At 37.8% G+C, this 20,939-nt stretch overlaps 5 protein-coding genes across 6 annotated transcripts; all 5 read right to left on the minus strand.

Annotated features, from left to right (window-relative positions):
* Positions 1–46: 46 nt before the first annotated feature.
* LOC129577363 (ragulator complex protein LAMTOR4 homolog) lies at positions 47–636 on the minus strand. Its single transcript, XM_055464245.1, has 2 exons — positions 440–636; positions 47–324 (listed from the first exon to the last, which is right to left on the minus strand). Exons 1-2 carry the CDS (start codon positions 580–582, stop codon positions 102–104), a joined length of 366 nt encoding a protein of 121 aa, XP_055320220.1. The 5' UTR covers positions 583–636; the 3' UTR covers positions 47–101.
* Positions 637–808: 172 nt separating this feature from the next.
* LOC129577353 (nuclear pore complex protein Nup214) lies at positions 809–9,360 on the minus strand. The gene is made up of 19 exons (XM_055464224.1): positions 7,948–9,360; positions 7,693–7,837; positions 7,405–7,589; positions 7,136–7,317; positions 6,855–7,066; positions 6,635–6,755; positions 6,380–6,476; positions 6,151–6,253; positions 5,380–6,007; positions 4,946–5,266; positions 4,714–4,875; positions 4,416–4,583; positions 4,068–4,273; positions 2,659–3,951; positions 2,377–2,527; positions 1,841–2,247; positions 1,480–1,757; positions 1,053–1,384; positions 809–981 (listed from the first exon to the last, which is right to left on the minus strand). Exons 1-19 carry the CDS (start codon positions 7,984–7,986, stop codon positions 957–959), a joined length of 5,055 nt encoding a protein of 1,684 aa, XP_055320199.1. The 5' UTR covers positions 7,987–9,360; the 3' UTR covers positions 809–956.
* On the minus strand, positions 8,868–13,848 carry LOC129577354 (C2 domain-containing protein 3). Of its 2 annotated transcripts, none has more exons than XM_055464227.1 (6): positions 13,401–13,848; positions 11,492–13,325; positions 11,203–11,388; positions 10,255–11,121; positions 9,903–10,103; positions 8,868–9,735 (listed from the first exon to the last, which is right to left on the minus strand). In XM_055464227.1, coding segments are annotated over exons 1-6 (3,756 nt in total). In that variant the 5' UTR covers positions 13,403–13,848; the 3' UTR covers positions 8,868–9,069. The 2 variants fall into 2 exon arrangements, with proteins under 2 accessions (XP_055320202.1, XP_055320201.1); XM_055464226.1 differs by having other exon boundaries at positions 13,405–13,845.
* Positions 13,849–14,075: 227 nt separating this feature from the next.
* LOC129577356 (solute carrier family 12 member 8) lies at positions 14,076–19,442 on the minus strand. Its single transcript, XM_055464229.1, has 11 exons — positions 18,338–19,442; positions 17,876–18,139; positions 17,499–17,743; positions 17,134–17,340; positions 16,854–17,055; positions 16,599–16,772; positions 15,726–15,820; positions 15,385–15,662; positions 14,833–15,212; positions 14,670–14,759; positions 14,076–14,555 (listed from the first exon to the last, which is right to left on the minus strand). Exons 1-11 carry the CDS (start codon positions 18,382–18,384, stop codon positions 14,396–14,398), a joined length of 2,142 nt encoding a protein of 713 aa, XP_055320204.1. The 5' UTR covers positions 18,385–19,442; the 3' UTR covers positions 14,076–14,395.
* Positions 18,722–20,814, minus strand: LOC129577361 (survival of motor neuron-related-splicing factor 30). Its single transcript, XM_055464240.1, has 3 exons — positions 20,626–20,814; positions 20,065–20,525; positions 18,722–19,978 (listed from the first exon to the last, which is right to left on the minus strand). The coding sequence occupies exons 1-3, from the start codon at positions 20,665–20,667 to the stop codon at positions 19,711–19,713; spliced, it is 771 nt and encodes a 256-aa protein (XP_055320215.1). The 5' UTR covers positions 20,668–20,814; the 3' UTR covers positions 18,722–19,710.
* Positions 20,815–20,939: the final 125 nt, after the last annotated feature.

The following is a 20,939-nucleotide window of genomic DNA, read 5'->3' on the forward strand; positions in this document are numbered from 1 at the left end:
ATCTTGTGGCATGTTCACAGGAAATTGAAATAAAACACACGATTGATAACGCTAATAAAAAATATATGGCTTTTATTTTTTCGATGGAAAAGTTAATGTTATTATGCCGATGACTGTTGTGTTGTTGAGTCCAAATTCGGGCCTTTGTTTTCGGGTTGGAATCCAATAGCAGTGGGTGGCGACGATTGTTGACTGTTTACTCCTCGAACCGCACGTTTGGCCACATAAATCTTTTTGTTTGACAGGCAAATTGTGTAGCTGTGATTTTCAAAGACTATTGATATTCGGTGGCAATCACTTTTTGGTAATGTGTTTTCATCAGCACTGAAATGGAAACGTTTAGCAATGATCAAAATAAATGTTCCACATCGAAATCAGGCATTTCAATTGCATGAATCGAAAATAGTATGAAAAAAAAGCTGTGTATCTTTGGGCGTACCTATCAGCCAAATTAATGATAGACGTCACGATATTCGCACAATTCTCATCATTTTTCAGGTCACCGTCACTTTCCAGAACCGCTCCATACTCGGTCAGGACCAAATATCCAACTAAATCGGGAATTTTTGCAAAAGAAACCATTTTTTTTTTTAGTATAGAAAAACACTTTACGAATTAACAGTATCACAATGTTTATCTCATTACGTTTGACACATTCGGTGACAGCTGTGTTATTTTGATGTTCAATGTCATCGTGTTTCATTTGTCCAATGGACAGGTGGAATATGAAATCCATACAAACCGAATTGGTTGGAACATTTTCCGAATTTTTCTTACAAAAAATAAAAAAGAAAGAAAAAATGCGACATTTTAATGTCAAATCAACGTATTTTTTATTCGCTTTATTTTCATAATAATACATTCTAAATGACGATAATAATCCATTATAAACTTATATCTATATTCGTTCATAACTTCCTCCCAATTTAAACGGTTAAATTCATACATCGTAACGATTAGCGCCAACTTGAAAATGATGACCTGAAAATGTTTTGGAGAAATTGTGATTAATTTCTTTTGTTCATTGTGTTATGCTCTTTAAATGTTCTCACCCGCCGGAGAATGGTTTCGGAGTGGCCGCTGCATTTGTTGGACTCTGATGTGCCAAATTTCCAAAGGTCATTGTATTTTCCGATGAACCAAGACTTTCAAACAGTGAATTCTTTTGTGGTGTTGCAAATGTTTGGTTTGGATTTACGTTGGAAAATGTGCCAAAACCACTTTTTGGACTGCCAAACGTTGGCGCTGCACCAAATGTAGCTGTTGATCCAAATGTTGGATTCGATTGGGCTGCAATCGCACTCAAACCAAAACCAGATTGTTGTTGCTGTTGCTGTGGTGATCCAAATCCAGCTTGCGGTTGCTGTTGATTCACTTGACCAAACTAAAATTGATTCAAACAGAAATTTTGAAGAAAAAAAAACATTGTGTAAAAACCATGGAAAACATGGAAAAAAAATGCACTTGTTTAAAACATACCGGTGATCCGAACCCGGGTTGAGCGCCAAATGCAGGTGCATTCGATGTTGCTTGCGAGAAGCTTCCACCTCCAAATGCTGATGGTGTTGTTGCATTCGAAGTTTGAGCACCAAAAGCACCACCGCCGCTACTTCCACCGCCAAATGTAGACGTTCCAAATGCGGACGGTGTCTGCTGCGATGAGCCGAAACTAGTCGAACCGCCGAAAATTGAACCTCCCGAAGATGGATTCGATGAAGCTCCACCAAACATCGAACCTGACGTTGGCGATGTAGCAGCTGGAAAAACAATTGTTGATTAGTAAAAAAAATAATAAACTTTTTGCTATTCGCAAACATTGGCATTGGTATAAGTTACATACTCGATGTAGCAGTATTTCCACCTCCGAATACGTTTATGGTATTGTTTGCATTGCCAAATACAGACGAGCCGAATGCATTTGATGGCGAGGATGGCGTTACACCACCACCACCACCGAACATCGAAGCAGTGCTCGTGTTATTGTTTGCATTGGCACCACCAAAGATATTTGAAGCTGGTTTTGCAGCAACAGCTCCGCCAAAAATATTTCCCGTCGATGCTGATGGGCTAGTAGTCGATGCGGCTGGTGTTGTTGATCCAAGTCCAAAGCCTCCAAACGACAATGAAGCACTTTCCACGGATTTCGAACCGAATATGTTTCCGCCAGCCGCTGGCTGAGCTGCTGATGTTTCGGGTGAATTCACGCCAAACCCGGACGTGGTACTGGCTGTTACAGGTGTACTGGCACTGAAGGTAAAAGGGAAATATTGAAATGGTGAATGGGATGGTAATGGAATTAAAAAACAGCGATAGTCATAGTTATGTTAAGTTTGAAATCACATTCCGTTGAAATTTTTGAGAAAATTTGCCACATACCTTGTTGTTATCGCTTGACCGCCAAATATGCTGGTTTGAGCGGATGGCGAAGGAGTCTGTGCATTTGCTCCAAAAACCGATGCTGTGCTGGTTGGCGATGTGGCATTTCCCAATGAGCCAAAGGAATTTGTTGAGAATAGGCTCTTACCAGCTGAAAATAATATGTTTTTAGAAGAAATAAACATTTGACATGAAAATCCAGGTAATCATTCGAATTAAAACGTTTTTTTTTCTATTGTAAAATTTTTGAATTGTTCTTGAATCGGTTGCTGAATCACTTACAATTCTCCTTTTCAGCCACATTTGGTTTGCAGACATTGAATCCTTGGAAAATCGATGAAGCATCGGCCGTGCTGCTGACGGCTGCATTCGGTGTGGTAGTCGTGACGCTTGTAGTTGCTGTGCTAACACCAAAAGACGATTCAGCACTTGCCTTTGCAAAACTGAATTCAATTGCGCTAGGCGTTGCTACTGGGGCTGGTGTCGAAATTTGTGTTGAAACTGGCGTAGAAATGGATGTGGATGAAGTGACCGGTGACGGTTGCACTGTGGATAAAACCGGAGTGCTTGATTTGGTCGATGACGGTGACGATGTTACGCTCGTGGAACTAGCCGACAAAAATGAAAAGTTTCCTATCGAAGGGCTTTTAGCGATGGATACCGAGGCTACAATCGGACTATTTTCCTTGTCCACTTTTGATTTGTCACTTGATGGTGAAGTGAATTCGTTGCGAAGATCGAATTTGAAAGCATTCGACGGATTCGCAATAGACGGTAGTTGCGGTGGAATATTTGGTGTGGCCAGCAATGGCGCTGATTTCACTGTTGGTTTCGGTGTGATATTAAAACCAGATGTTGCGACAGGCGTTGTTGTTTGTACGGACTCCTTTGCAGTCGTTTTTGGAGTTTGCAGGAGCGCCGATTTTGCCCCATTTGCAATCGATGTGGCCGGTTTTGTCAAATTCAATGCATCGGATTTGGTTTGTGTGGTGGCTAAACCAAACGTCGGTGCTTTAGTTGATGCACCAAATGAAAAGCCAGTCGATGCCGTTGAACTGGAAATATTTGCCGGCTCAGTTTTGGTACCAAATGAAAATCCGCTGGTTGCCGATGATGCTGTGTCAAATGATTTCGTCTTACTCAAACTACCACTCAGACTTGTGTTCAAATTGAGCATTGGTTCCGTTGGCTTTGTAGCAGATTTTTCGTTTGTAATTCCAAATGGTGATTGTGTCTTTTCACCACCAAAAATTGGTTTCGTTTCAATTGGCTTTGCAGCTGAAGTTGATGTGATCTGTGGCGATCCAAAGTTGGGCTCTGCCAAGCTTCCGAATAACGATGAACCGATCGACGAAGATGGTATGGTCGTTGTTGGTTTTACGGCAAGCGGTGTTTGCTTCTCTACCACTTCCTTCTGTTTAGCTAGCAATGACACATTTGCCTGTTGAGCAGACGGTGTTGCAAGCAACGGCTTTGGCTTGGCCAATTCCCTTTGCTTTGCCAATTCTTCTTGTTTTGCTCGTTCTGCCTCCAATTCAGCCTTCTTCAAATTCTCCTTTTCCTTTTTAGCTTTGGCTATCAAATGAAATGAACAAAAAAAGTCAATTGAAGTTCAGAAGTGAAATCATTTCACTGAAATGTATGCAATTGAACACTGTGATTCATATTTAATATGTACACTTTCGACCTACCGTCAGCGAGTTTCTTTTCGATAATGATTTCCGAATTAAATCCCTTTCGATCCGGTCGCGATGGTTTGATAAAATTGACCGTTCGACTTCCCACGGTGAATTTGCGTAATGCATCCAATTTCGTTGCATTCAATACCTTTCGTTCATTTTTTATTTGATCTCCAATGGTCAACGATAGCACTGAATCGACGAGCGAATTCATTTTGCTGGAAATTGATGGGATAAACAAAAGATATCTTGTTGAATAACGAAAGTCGACTCAAAAGTTGTTGTTTTTTTTTTGCAGAAATGATAAATTCAAAGTGTTTGAAATAGATTGCACTAAATGAACATTGAAAAGCTACGTACATATTGTCAGTATTTGAATAAGAGTATTTGATTTTATGGGGCGACGATTCACGAACGCCAATCTTCGCTTTGATCTTATTGATTTTTGTCTTCTCCTTCAGCAAAATCTGATGCTGTTGTTCCAACGTTTGGTAGACATTCTCCAGCGTTGGGATACGCATTCGTGCTCTAGAACAAGGGGATGAACAGAAGAGAATTAAACAGTTGTAGAATTATTCATTGCTTCATCTCTTCCAATGTGGAAAGAATGATGTCCCTTTTACTGAAAAAGAAAAACGCTTAGTCAAAGTACACTCACCTGTCATTCTCGCGCTGATTTTGCAAATGAGCCGACCAATTGGCGTCCAACTGTTTGCTAAACACATCAAATCGCGCTTGATTTTGTGCCAATTGATTTTGTAGCTTATTGATGAGTCGTCGATGTGTTTGATTTGCGGCCGAGTTGCCATCGCTGGTTTTACTGTGTATTGAAAACAATGGCAGTAATTGGAAAATTTGATTTCTACCATAGATGAAAATCTCAAACCTACCCCATTTTATTGAATTCCTCCACTTTGCTCTGTGCTTCAGCCATCATGGCGTGCATTTCGTACAGTGTCAATCGCAACGAATTTACATCAGCCTTGATCGATTCAGTACTTTCCGTGGCCTGTGACGTAATTTCCTGCATTTCATCGATGCTCTTGATCAATTTGCTGAGCTCTTCTTTGCCACAGATATTGATTTGAATATTTTTCGAGCGAGCAAGCGCTTCTCGTATTTCCTTATCAAACGCTTCGATTTCATCTTTGATCAATCTTCGTAAAATCGCATCATTTTCTGAATTCGACATAATACCGCTAGTGGAGCTTCTAATTTTCGAATGCAAATCAAATATGTTAACATTATGTAAATATTTGCTTCGTATCAATGGAATTGAATTTAAAAAAAAACTGCTTTAATTGTTTCTATTGACCAAACTCACTTGCTTGTCTGCGATGCCGGTTTGTAATTCGGTTGGACGGTTAAAAATGGTTTATTTGCTTCCGTTGGAACTTTTGCCATACTTGCAACGTTATTTTGTGGAACCGTCGCGGTTGGTGCTGGTATTGGGGCAGCAGCAGCAGCAGCAGCAAATGGTTGTTGTGCAAATGGTTTCGGTACTTCTTTTGACCCACCCAAACCAAATCCACTTGATCCAAAACCACCGGAAGATGCTCCACCAAATAAACTTGTCATCGCTGGTTTTGGCTGTTGTGTGTCCGCGTTAGATAAACCAAATGTTGGCTTTGCTTGTGATTGCGGTGGTTTTGCCGGTGTTGATGTGGCACCAGTCTCAGGTATCGCAAACGTTAGGTTGTTCACATGCAAATCACTCGATGATAGAGTTTTCGTAACATTAGCCAACGAAGGTGCTGGTGTGGCTGTTTGAGGTGGCTTTGCATCCACTGCACTTTGTCGGAACAAACTCAATCCTGATTGGTCGGGTAGATTTTGTGGTGGTGAACAGATATCAACTCTAGTTGGTTGAAAATTCAGTAGATTAAATGATAAGAGGAATCCGTGTGTCGATAGAATATGCAGCATTGGCATTACTGGGATCTGATTTTCACCTAAACATACAAAAAAGTTCAGAGAATAATGATTCATAGGTTCAATGGCACAGTATCGAATATAGTCTTTTTTAACTTTTTCTACTGAATTATTACTGCATTTTTTCTGCTTTGTATGAAGAAAAAAATCAAGAAAAACTTACCGATGATTAACTGATGTGTGCATCCTGTTTCAAGCGCTAATCCAATCGGAAATGTATCTTGTTTATCAGCTGTCAATGGAAGTTCAGCACGTCCTTCGTCAATCTATTTAAAATTGAATACGAAATTTGGCGATATTTTCGTAGTGATATGTATCTAATTCTAGTTATAGCTATAACATTCAATATTTCAATGATTCATGCATCAGTTAATGGATAAAAATATACGTACAAATGTGTATTGTCTCCATAAGGGTGTTTCTCCCGCTTCAGTTGTGCCTAGTATTCCGATTTCGGTTCCATTTGATGAAGCCATCAGCAGTAAATTCCTGTTTTTATCAACAAAAACTATGCAATTAGTGTACGAATTATCACTCAGATTATTCTTTAACTGAACCCACTTAACTTAATTTGCAAAAAAAATAGACTAGCAACACAAAATAAAGCTGTAAACGAGAGATATAGCAAAAAAAACTGAATTCATTACCATTGCAAAATGTGAATTAGAAAAACTTGAGGCGCTCTGGGTCCAGTTTGACTGTATGTTATATCATAATAGTTGATGTAGGTGGGTGGCGTTGTTTTTGGTGCATTCACAATGAACAATGCTATTGATGAGAATAGAGTTTATGAATTGATTGATTCAGAAAGAAAAAAAAAATGGGAAAAAGAGCGAAAACAATAATTGCATATATTTTTGTAATTACATTGAGTGGCGTCTACTTTATCTTCGACAAATACAACTGCAAATTGATACGTCGATAGCCATTGAACAGCAATCGGTGAGAATGATGCGTCAAATAATCGCGTTGCACATGGTATTGCTTTTGCTAATTTCAAGTCTGGTTTGTATTGTGCCAATTTTCCATTTGGAAAGGCGACAACGATCTGCTTTCCTTTTGGGCTCCAACAAGCACAGCTAAAATATTAGAAAATGAAGCCATTGATTTTCCAAATAAAAAAAAACTCAATCAAAACTACTGCTTACCGTGCATTTTCTGATTTATCCAATGAATTGTATTCAAAACTGTTTGCTTTGATGACATAAGCACCAAGCGTACCATCGCTGAGGCACACAGCCAATGTGTTTGCGATAACTGGATTCCACAGAATCTGCTTCACTTTTGCTGTATTTGATAGCATAGTCTTTAACAGGACACATGCCACATTCTGAGAAGAAACGAAGAAATTGTTGATCATTTAACGTATTGATCTATAAAATTGGCATCGTTCCAATCAACCGTGATTAAAACTTACGTTCGATAAAAATGATTGCACGGCGTATATGTCCATGAAGGAGATTCCATTGGCTATGTAGCACACAGACAGCATGGTGTGATCACAACTAAGTGCCAGTATATACGGTTCACCGGGTATGTTGATCGATCGAACTGGAATTGTCGACGATTCTTTGTTTGCCACCACATCCCTCAATTGAAGGACTGAAAACCAGAAATTATAGGAGAAATGATTATTCAAATCACTGAATCTCTTTAGAAACATATCAACTCCGAATAAAAATTGTTGAAGAATTCGATTTCAAACCTTGTATCTCTTGTGCAGACGGTCTGCCAACGATGACCAAACCGAATGTGCTAGCCGTTGCCAATAAATCGATGCCATTGAAATTCGGTGTGCTCGCATTTATGTTAAACAACTGATATTTACTATGCACTTTAAATTGAATGTCCTAAAAATATGATGGAAACAAAACAAATGATAAACATTTTACCACAACACATAACCTACAATTTAAACAGATATTTACAATGTAACAAAAAAAAAATAACTTATTCTTACCGTGACATCAATTGAGTCGGGCGCTTCTTGCAATGCCATTTTTCAACATTCATATATTCAAACAAATTAACAATTAACACAATCCTTCTGTTGTCCAAAATTAAAGTCACGAAAATGTTTCGGGCGATTTAGCCGCCAACTATGGTTCTTTAGGCTTTGAGCCGTCTTTGTTGTGTGTCTATTTGATGTGACAGCGCCAAAATATTTTGAGTGAACTGTCATACCGAAAACCTTGCTCCAATTACACCCGTTGAAACCAAATGGAAACTGGAACTGTCAATTCAGACACATAAAATGCAAAATTGTACGTTTAAAAAAAATCGTTGATTTCTGGCATTTTTCACGGAAAACATTCTTTTTTTTTTCTGTATACAGACTTGAAATACATATTTGTTAGGGAAACAATTTGAACATTGCACAAACAATATCTACTATTTGAGACAAACTTGATGAAAGTTTGAAATAACCAGTGAAAATGGCACAAAAATACCAACCTCGAAAAGACGATCGTGATGATATTTGTGTTAAACTCATCATCATATCATGAAATTATCAATGATGCGTTCGATGTTTGGTACAAAAATGGGATACACCGAGATGTCCATTTTCTCAGGTCTCCGATTATTTATGGATGACATCAAGCATTTCGTTTCAGCACTTAAACTACCTGGTGTTTTAGTAGATGTAATGAAAAGTGATGACACAAATGAAACGAATGTTCAAATTATATACGAGAAACTCGATGAAATCAGGGGTCCAGCATGGTCAGTTCTGTTTTTATTGGATATATTTACAGATTTTATCGACGGTCCGCCTCGAGTTTTTGATTGAAAAAATCAGGAAAGAAAAACGAACGATAGACAAAGAAGAATGGAGTTATTTGTCAATTGTTTCAAATAAATGAAATGCAAAAGTAAGCGTTTCAAAAAAAAAAACGTCCATTTATTTATAGAATTTTTTTCTTCTTTGTAATATTCTTTCACCTAAATTCAATATTTATTTATTTTATATTTAGAACTGAAATTCATATTTTCAGACAGACAAAAAATGATGTCACAAAAATGGTCATACAACTCAAATTTAATTCGCTTCATTCAAATAGTTTTAATTCGCGGGGTTTTGTCAATCATTGATGGCGGATTTTTGCAAAGATTCTGCAATATTTTGCATTGTATCCTCTTTTCGTTCGTTGACTGCGGTCCTGTCATTCAAAACATCATTAAAACGTTCATTGATTTTGTTGTGTAAAAAATCCATGTTCATAGGGTTGGATTGATTTGGCGGTGTGCTTTGGTTGGCACCAAAATCGGGTGATAGAAATTCGAAGATATCCTGCATGTCATCGGCAATTGATGGCTCCAGGTTGTTGGAATCATTGGATGAGGCTTGATTATGACAGTGCTCCAGCCAATCTAAACTCATTGAGCTGGCTATATTTGACTCTTCGAAGTCATCTTCTTCGTCCGGGATTGTGTTCAGATCATTTTCAAATTCATCGTCTGGATCAATCGACATATTGCCAGTGACATCGAAGAGGCGAGCTCGCAAGCGTTGCGTTATTTCCTCCAATTCAGTGAATTTCCGCTTGAGAGCACGACTCAAAGCCGAATCATCCACAGCTCGGCTCTCCTTCGATGTCACTTCCAACGGAGCCTCATCCATTTTCTCAGAATGTTCTCTTTTCAGCGGTTCGCACGATGGCTGATTGACGGCAGATAATATATTCATTTCTGGTTGTGGCTGACGCTTTTGATGAACTGTTATGTCATCTTTTGGTTTGATGTGAATCTAGGTAAAGACATTTTTTTTTTCAAACGTTATTCAAAGACAAAATTTGCAAAAGAAAGAGAATAGTTACAAAGTAAAGAGTTAAAAAGTTGAACTCAGTTTTCAACCAAAAAAAAAAGTTTCAAAGTTGAGAAGTGTCTATTGATTCGAAGAGATCATTGCTTTACCTTTATCTGACCGTTAATGCATCCTGAGTGATCGATTATGTTAAACCATCCACTAATCGTCGGCAGACCGGCCAACAGCACCGATAAATCAACCGTAGCAAAGCCAATCGTTACATCATTCGATGAGTTTGGTATCAGTCGAGTTTTCGGAGTGTTATCGCTAATTTTACGCCATACACGGATCACAAAACGTTTTTCATCCTGAAAATGAAAATTGTAAATCGTTTTAGTCAAGCTCAAAAATGCTTCAAATTAGAATGAATTTCAAAATTAAAGCAAATTGCAAATTAAATATAAAAAATCTACGAAATATTCTACAAAATCGTTTCAATCAATTTGATCTTTAGCTTACATTCTGTAAAAATTCCACCGGTAAATAAACTTCAAACTGTTTATTCCATTGCGGGCTACAGCTATTTTCCACGATATTCGTGGCGTATGCCATTAAATTGGGCGTTGCAGCTGAGGCAGCGGCTTCAAATGTTGCATATGCACTGGGTTGAATTTCAGTAGAGCTGCTGGTTTTCTTGGCCGTATTGATTGCATTCCGATTTCGTTTGCCACTCTTTTTATTCACATGCACGGCCATCGATGGCAAATGTAAAGCACTTTCGATTTCGATATGCACCCGAAACATTGTCGCTTTTTTCGGTTCCGATGGTACGCTTTGTTCAATTTGTGGTGCTTGATTCGGCATTACCATATGTTGAATGGCACTTTTTTGAGCTGGTGTCGGTGCCATGGCTAGCGCTCGTTGCAATTCATCAAGCAATTCAGACGTCGGTCTCATATACTTTCCCGAATCATTTTTGGCTAGACTATTATTGGCGCTATTGTTGGTTTGAGTGGTTGCATCATTGGTTGGTGCCGTTTCGCTAGCTGTCACATTTCTCTCGGGAAGCCTTGATGCTAGTGTATCAATAAAATTACTGAATATAGCGGCAAAATTACTATTGCGATCATTGGATTGTGACATTGACGATTTGACACTTTCGCGATTACTTTCGTCAATCGATGGTGTGGCTTGCTGTTGAGGATACCGATCGAGTGGAAATTGTAGGAAATTTTTACATGACAATAAACTTTTGGATTTATTTAAATTATTGATCTGCTTTGTCGTTCCAACGGCTAAAATTGCTTGCACTGTTCCAACAGGCGTGTTACTCGGTGAGACCGCATAGGATATCGTCACCCAACCATCGATTGAAATCACAGGAAGCTACATTTTGAAGACAAAATCGTTGACAATTTAGATAAGTAGAAATATTTGGTGAAGAAAAAATGTGTGAAAATCAGTTACTTCTTGTTGGCTGACATGATTCCGAATACTGGTGTTATTAAATGCAATGAAAAATTGATGCAATGGCACTTTTGCTGATCCAATCAATGCATCGGGTTGATTACTTCCTCGTTGCCACACTTCAATGCTCATAAAGCCGTGTTTCGTTGATTCAAACAACTTTTCGTCGCATATCACAGAAAATAACTGGAATAAAGTACAATTAGAAATGCATCAGTGATTTTTTTTCCTTAAAACTCAAGTTTCATTGTCTTTCGTTAGGTTGCTGTTAATAAGCAGTTAATCTTACCTCAAGATAATTCAATTGATAGTTTTCTTCGTTGGTTTTATTTGGGCAGTTCTCTGTCACGAGAGCCGAGTCGCTCCAGAATGGGCGACACACTAAGAATGTGTCCGCCGTTGATTGATACCAGCTGCAGTAATTGATTTGTCCAATATGGAATAGGCCGTTCAGTGCATCACCCGCATCGTCACTCATGTCATCGACATTGCCTAAGGCATGAGTAACGTCTCTACCGGACGTATCGTCTCCAATATTTTCTACATTTCTGCCATTTTTTCTTTGTGAATTGTTTGACTGTAAATCCAGATTGAGCGGTGTCGATGGATTATCGGATCTGTCTCCGGTTTGATCGTCGTGAATATCGTAAGCGCAGTTTTCATAGAACAAATCACCCACTCTATGTTTATAGTCACGCCATTCATAGCTTTTGTGTGAATCTAAACACTCTCTCCCCTCCGAAAGCCGAGCACTCAATGGATATTCTCTGTTGGAATATTGTAAATGACTATAACATTCACTGGCCACTACTGAATGCACAGGCCCATCAATGGCATTTGATGAGATTGCCTCAAGAAAATCGGCACCAAAATGCAAACCGCGACAACCAAGCTCGACTTTTACCGAGAGCCGACCGATTATAATCTCACTGATCGTTGTTGTAACTGGGCATTGCTGACGGAATGTCAAATTGGCCGCTTGAATCACATCAGCCAATTGAATTTGAGCTGTTCCCAACGTTCGCGATTCACTCGATTCAATATCGCGATAACGAACTATCAATGATATTATCCCATTGGCATAGGAGCTACGGCTTTTGATGCAGAATGCATTTAATTTATGCACTGATGATCGATTGATGGTGACACTCGGCGGCAGTGTTTCAATTGAACTACCGAAGATTCGTGTGACTTTACTTGTAAATACATTATTTTTCTCAAACGGTGATTTTATGCTTAAAATTGAATCCAAATCAACGTCGATTGAGAATGTGCCGGACGAGAAGCCACTTTCGTTTGTTGCATTTTTCGATAGAATTTCTCGTGTTCCGGCTCTTGTGAGACACAAATCATACACTTGAACACGTAAACAGTCGATTTTCTTGAGCACTTTCAATTCGGCATCGTTGGTTTTTTTGGGTAAATACAAGCCATTCAGATCGTAGCTCAAGAAATTGATGAGACTTTCAGTTGGTGATGTTGATTGCATCGCTTTGACAGCTTCATTTTCTTCGATCTCGGCAAGTGGTCGACCAGTTAAATAGTTCAACAATGGTGATGCACAGGTTGCTTTGCTTGACAATCGCTTTGTATTCGATGTTGGTACTTTGTCAATTAGTTTTTCGATGTGTATCTTCTTATGCGGTGACTTGGATTTCTTTTTGTGCGATTTTTTTGTTGAGCTAATTGGACCATGGTCTAAATCCAAATTGAACTGATTCATATCATTTTCAATGCCGACGTTTTTCTTCGTTGTGCATTTGTTTGTTAGAATTTCACTGTCCATTTCAGTTTCGCTAAATACCCGATCGTAGAGCACCAATTCGTACTCAGCCAAAAGTTCGCCCATGATTTTATTCTGTGCGTTGAATATGTGACACCTTTTGCGAAATTTCTTTGTTTTCTGTGTAGAATTGAACGATTGTTGATCGAAGAACTCAATCAGTTCAACGGGAATCGGAATGTTCGCTTTTCCAATATCTATATTCGAAATGCCCGATGAAAATCTCACTTCAACACTTTCCGATGACCGCAAATAGTTTCTGAACAGTGTCGGTTTCGTTAGGATATCGTAATGTGTGACATGGCCGTAGGATTTTTGCAGTTGCTTCTTATTATCTAGCCTGAAAATAGCAACAAAACATAAATTTTATTCAAATGCATTTGGAATGCAAATCACAACGCAATGATTGGCTTACATACTTTAAAGCGGCACCTGAATTATATTTGTCACCCCACCAAATGAGTTTCGCTTGTATCCAATTGAATTGAAACGGCTCGTCGTTTTGCCACTGAATTTCATGCAAACACAAAGACAATCTACCCCGGCATCGACCATTCACATTTGGAGGGAGAACGAATCTCGTTTGCAATGCTTTTTTCTCCATATGCGCACAAAATTATTGCATTTTTAACACATCCACCTTCGTGCACATTCAATCTGTTGACTTTTCATCACTTTTCACGGCCACAATACGATGCACACACAAACTTTTCCAAACAGTTAAAACAGCAACTCTCTATCTGAATGAGATGCAAAAGTGAACGCTTCAATACAATTTGTATAATAAATAAAAATAAAAGACTGGGGAATAGACGCAAAATTTATGACAGAACAAGTTTACGCCGTTGAAATGGCAGAGGTCACTACCGTACCATAGGTGAATCGATGGGATTTGAAGATTCATTGAAAACAAAGGATTTTTTTTTTCATTTTCACTGGCATTTTTGGATTTCCGGAATTTTTCCTAGATTTTTAAATGTTGAAAAATATTTGTTGTGAATTACAACATGTGATGACATTACAACCATGAACCTTCTTCTGAAATGACAATCGTTGAGGATTTGTTCCAATAAAATCAAAACACTTCTACTTTCTGGTCACAAAAATGCTGCCGACTTTATTACAGTTTTATTTTTCTTGGTTTCTTTTCTTCTATATCTGATTGAAACAACAGTTAACATTACGATTCGATTAGTAGATTTCATCATTAATAAATTAATTGCATAGTACAATTTTTGTTCGTGTCACGAATAAAAATCAGAATTTCTGGTTCATGGCTTTAGCTGCCCAAAAAAAAATGAGAGAAGATTCTTAACAATACAATATAAAAATGTACAGTATTAGTTGCAAAATTCTAACACAATATACAGAATGATAATAAGTGAGGGGTTCATCAGATCATCATTGTTATCAAACGTCATCAACATAATGACCCTGAATGATGGAGGTTTGATGGTAACGGCGTCGTGATGAAAAATCTTCATTTTCTTCGTTCATCTGATCGGAACGTAAATCAACTCCGGGACACGATGGTGTAACCACAATTTGTTCGAATTCATTGGATCGTTTTCTAAAAGAAAATTCGAAAAAATTATGAGAATTTTTGGCGAATGAAAATTGAATGGAACATGAAATGTAATAAGTTTTAGATGTATATGCGAATTGGAATATTTGCCAAACTTACCCAAAGCATCGGATAATAAGGCTCTTGAGCCAAACAATCAAGCGGAACTCGGATGCTAGACCTGGCTTCACTGCTGGATTTGCCGTACCACTATTTAGATCAAATTGTTAATTAATGAATTTCAAAAGGAATTTTTCAAAATAATTAAATAGCGAGCACTTACACATAGAACCAAGTGAGAAACACCAAAAAGATGCATGTGGCTCCATAGTACACATTGACCAACATCATGATGACAATCTTGAGAATAGCACCAAATAGTGACACCCAACGGTTACAATAGTTTGAATACCAATTTTTCGTCTTCGAGTGGATGGGGGCGATGGGCTGTGCGATCGGTTCGTCGTCGTCATTGTTAACATTAACTTGCGCATTTGTGCTGTTGACTGAATCTTGATTACCACCACGGAATGTAACACCATCGCTATCATTTAAGCCATGCTGTTCGCCGCTATTTTGAATATCATCGCTTGTTGACTCGATATTGTTCGGAAGATTTGAATTTCTTGAAGGCACCTTGTGATTTGATTGAACATTTGAGTTCTTTAGGAGTGGACAAAATATATTAATTGCATTAATCAAATTATTTATGCGCTGGAATGATTTCATTTGGAAAATAACTAGTTTTGATGAATACTTTAGAAAATAAAGAAAAATAAAATTCTAAATCTCTTCTATCTGTAAAAACTTCAGCCGAAATAAATTTCAAACTCACTCCAAGCTTATGACGAGTTCGTTCGGGAAACAAATGATCCAAATCATTATCGTTTTCGCTCACAACTGCACCATATCTTCGACTTTCGTACGAAGGACTCTGCGCTTGAATACGAAAACGCTCTTCACGTTTGGTTTGGATGTCAAAGGTTTGTGCCAGTGCAAAGTAGCAATAATCGATGCATGCATATGTTAACAAGAAGGGCATTGTGACAATCGGCGCAAGGAAATTAATGTCACCCACCATGATGAATGCAATCGTAACCGTAGCTACTACCCCTGAAAATGCATACAATTTTCAATTTCCGTCATAAATTTCGTACAAAGATAATATTAGCATACCCATTGCATATAGAGGCACTTTGTTTGGGCCGCGACCTTTGCCCAAAATTCCAATGGCCGGAATTACGTTTTCCAATGCAATACTCTGCAAAACTCTGTGAATAGGAAAAAAACCAATTGTAACCGTGAACTTGATGAATGCACAGGAAAATGAATGTGAATGAAAAAATCAGAGGTTGGTTGCACATAAATTTATTTATATAAATTTCAAATATCAAATAAATTTATCCAATATTTTTCATGCGTCGTGTTGTTCTAACGCATTTGCCAGCTATTTATTGCTGGAATGAGATTTTCGTTTTGTTCATTTACCGTTATTTGTCAACAATTCTGGCACTGTGTCACTACAAACTATATATAGTCCATAAGAAATGTGCAGAGACGAGAATGTTCGCCATTTAGTTTTACATTGTCAATACATTAGTTATGGAGATTTTTGTTTTGTTTATTTTTTTTTGTTTGTAAGCAAATCTGCCTATTATTTTGCATTGCCACTGTACATAGTACATGTCCATAAGAAGTGTGTAGAGACAATGCAAAAAGATATGCAGATTTGTTTACAAACAACAAAAAATAAACAAAACAAAAATCTCCATAACTAATGTATTGACAATGTAAAACTAAATGGCGAACATTCTCGTCTACACAGTGGTAGACTTGTTCACAAATCTCGGTAAATAAACAAAACAAAAATCTCATTCCTGCGATGAATAGCTGGCTGCCAATACAACAGCCGATGTTTCGTTCATATACTACGAATGCGTCAGAACAACACAACGCATGAAAAATATCGGATAAATTTATTTGATATTTGAAATTTATATAAATAAATTTATCTTCAACCAACCTCTGGAAAAAAAATGTTCAAAATACCTTGGCGTTCCATACATAGCACCCAAGCATGAAGATATACTGGACACATAAACACCAGCCAACAATAAAATGCTTGACGCTGACACTTTTTGTGCAATCAAAAAGTCTGTGTATAAAAATTTACGGTCACATGTTGCACCCAAAAATAGTACAAATACCAAATACAAGAATGTCCTGTATGAAAAATAAATGGAAAAAGGAAATTTAATAGACCATTCGATAAATTGTTGTGATGGTGCATCGAAAAATACTGACGATGTGCCAAAAGCGGCCAAAGTTCCATTGGGAATATCGGTGGATGGTGCACGCAGGTCACCACTCATATTAATACCAGATAAGACACCGGTGATTGTCGGAAAGAATATACCAAAAATTCGAAACCATGTATATCCATCTGTATATGATGACCAGAAATTGTTTGCCAAATTGTCAAAACTCCATCCCGTAAAACCATTTTCTGGAATTTAAGGCATTTATATTAAAAATTTTACGAAATATGCACAAAAACAAGTGTTTGAATTCTTCTGTTCTTTACTTGGATCCTCGCCAATGAAACTGCCAACCATGAAATTGAGTCCAGCACACAGCAGTACCAACAGCAGTAGGAACTGCAGCTTGATAACCCATTTGACACCGGCCACATTGATCACACCAAGCAAAAGCACCGCACCAGCAGCAAATCCACGGATCGCCCATACATTTTTTTCCAAACCAACGAGACCAGCCATCGACTCACCGAAACCTGTTTGACATCAACAATAAGTACATTTCAGTCTTTATCACGCATTTCACAAATGCAAGGTTTAGTAACAAAAATCTTCCGCAAAATTGTAGTTGCAAATGATTCATTGCCAATGAACCGAATGAGAAAAGTCAAAAGTAACTGAAAAATCAACGAACCTAGCACATTCAATGCACAACCAACGGCTTGTCCAAAACAATATAACAAACCGAGTGAACCGCCAAAGCGTGAGCCAAGTGTGTGCGCAATTAGAAAGTAAACGCCGCCACTTTCGACGCGACATCGTTCACAAATACCAACAGCCGCCAGTACACTGATCAGAGCCAAACTGATGGTGGCAAAAATGATCAAAACGCCATTGAAAATGCCCGCATGTGCCACAATGAAACCGGATCGCAGGAATCTACAATACAATTGAAATAATCAGCATTTTTTCTTTCAATAATAACAATTTAGACTTATTGAAAAAACGATGTAGATTCTGAGAATCCAGTGGAAAAACAATTGCACAGGCCAATGTTTGTCATAAACTTACACAATGACGCCAAAAATGTTAATCAAAACGGAGGTGAATACACCATCCCAAGTGCCGAATAAAATGGGTTGTGATATAAAGAAATTGGTTCGCCACCATGGTTTGTCGCCTTGAACTTCGGCAAAAATCTCATTCGCACCTGATGCTTGATGTCCACCTGATGCATATTGGTATTCATTGCCGAGATCAACAAACCCGGTCGAATTACCTCTCGGTCGTACGCGATTCGAATAGTTGTAAGATTCTTCATTGCCTAAACCATATCTATAAAATGACAACAAAAGAAAACGAAATGAGAACAACATGCAACAGGCAGAAAATGAATCACGCACATGGAAAGAAAGGCATAGTGTGATGACATCATTTGGCATCTAACCAGCCTTTTGATTAGGTTGGCAAACACAAAAATGTGTTATATAAACTGGAGCGATAGAAGAAGAAAAAAATTGTACCACACATTACCTGGACCAATCAACGTTGTTTCGTTGGTTTGTTGTATCGCTTGACATTTTATCCTTATTTTCTATCTAAATGCTATAATTCTCAATTTATTACTACAATAACGTTTTGTTGCTGTTGTTATTTCTTTTTTAATTTATCACTTTATCGTTGAATTGCATCGATTTGCTACGCAAGTGAGTATGCTGTTTTGTTGATATGACTCAATTATTTGACTCGCGATTTGTTTTGTTTTCTTATAACATTATGTGTTTGATTTAAGAAAAAAGAGTACGCGAATTAATTTCATTGATATTTGTTCTGTTGTTTACTTTGTCGGTGGATTCAAAAGAGAGATATTAAATCGAAAATTTGTAGCTAACGCTCGTGATGGTCGTGAATGCGTCGTTGTTTTTTTTTTGCTTGTAATTTTTTTTTTTTTTTTTCTTTTAATTTTTCATATTGAAATTGATTTGAAATTACGTTTAGAGGAAACTATCATCATTGTACATTCACTGATGTCATTCGAACACCGCCGACGAAACAGATGTGGAACACACCAAACAACATCAGGAGAAAATGTTCCAGCGCAACACGAAAACTTCACACACTTCTATAGATACGAGCGACAAGTGAATACACAACACCAGAACAAGAGAATATGTTTTCTTCAATCAAACTCGGTTCAAAATGACACCAACAAATCTGGCGGCGATATTTATTACATTTTTCATTCTTTCTGACATTTATTCACGTGTCATGGGCCACACTTATCGCTTATAAATATAAAAAAAATGTGTCTTTTCTTCTATCTCACACACTAAGTACAAACTCTCTTTTTGTTTTGTGTATGTCGTTTTTTTTTTGTTCATTTATCCCTCTCTCTAGGCTTTCTGCACTGAATCTGTTGATTGGCATTGAAAATCAGGTAAATGTCATTTTACCGCTACTCCATGTTTGATGTTCCAAGTTCCGCTAGTTTCAGATATCTCTCTCTCTCTCTCTCTCTCTCTATCTATCTCTCTATCTCTCACGCTCTCGCTAAACACTGAATTCTCAACATTGACTCATCATCACCACCGCTGAGCGTCATTAGAGACCTACTTTCGTTGTAACTATTCAATAAATTAACTAAAAGAAAACCGATTCTCATCCTTTATTAATGGAGAACGAAAAAAATGGACCATTTTTATTTTGTATGTGTATTCTTCTTTTTTTCTTTTTAATTCTTAGCTCGTTTAAATTCAGTGTTACAGACGAAGAAAAAAAATGTATGTGTGTGTATGTGTGGAAATTACAGTATGTTACGTTAGATTGTAGCGCGCTAAAAAAAAGTTTCTGTATTCGGCTAAATAATAATAGTACTGTTTCTTATTCTCTCTTTCTCGCTCCCTAACTTATGTGCCTTTTCGGTACTTTTCACCGTATGAGTATTTAGTCATTTCTTTGCCACTGACACCGCATGTACCAATGCCCACCCGTCCGTTCACATTATCCGGTGATGCAAAAATGCTTTTGATTGTTCCCGTTTTTTTGGTATTTTTCGATGAAAAATTCAACCATTTGTTTTTGTCCTGTTCACGTTCCTCTTCCAGCACTTTGAATCGTTGCTGTTTCTTCGCCTTTTTCTTCTTCAAATATTCTTTATTGTTTGGCCGATGTCGTCTGCAACGAACGAAACAAAAGATCAAATAATCAATGGACAATACCAAAATAAAATGAATACTAAGTTGAACGTGATGTTTTCTTACTTGTTTGATGGGAAAACTTCGTTGCGTACAACGCGCTCTTTGAGTTCGGCCAATGTGGTGGTGCATCGATTTTGATATGCTTCAAACACAACATTGACTTCACCACTTTCGCTAATACCTTCAATGGTTCCATCGTAAAAATTGCCATCTTCAGTCCATTTTGCTTGGCATTTATCGCCAATTTTCCATTGTGGTCGCGTTGTTCCTTTTTCAGCCGCTAATAATGCCGCTTCAATTTCGTCAAAATCATCGCCCAAACTGGTGGCTGCTGTGGACGATTCGCCCGTTTCATCCGATTCTAATGGAAATGATGATTTGTTTGGTTCCACATATGAGGTTTTCTTTTGCTCTTCCAATTGTGTTTTGATCAGATCGCGTGTCAATTCGATCACCTCAACCAGATCTTCTTTCAATTTCAGCAGTTCACTATTCTCGGGATCGGTCAATAGGGCTGCCTCAACCTAAATTATTAAAACACACACATTAATCAAACAAAACGTCATTAGCATTGAAAACATTGATAAGATGATCGTCTTTTTTTTTGGTTGCACGAAAATTTACTTGTTGCAGTTGTAATTTATAATTTTGTAAATCATCGGCCATGATTCCCGTTCACACACAAACAATTCTCACTCAGCTAATATTTACAATAAATTAAATATTTATTCTTTGAATATTGTGATTATTTACGATGTCTTTGCGACAATTCGACAGAAAATGCTACACACTGTTTTGTTTGACATAACAAGCTTGTGGTCGAGCGCCAGCAGAGGTCACCACCACACGCACGACTCATTTGAGAAATGTACGGAATATGAAATCATAAATAAATTCAATGGAACATTTCGGAAAATGTAACATTCTCATTTGAAATA

The sequence above is a fragment of the Sitodiplosis mosellana genome, unplaced genomic scaffold (genome assembly GCF_009176505.1).
Source record: "Sitodiplosis mosellana isolate CC-2019 unplaced genomic scaffold, AAFC_SMos_1.0 Smas_scaffold_6197, whole genome shotgun sequence".
Lineage (NCBI taxonomy): Eukaryota > Metazoa > Arthropoda > Insecta > Diptera > Cecidomyiidae > Sitodiplosis > Sitodiplosis mosellana.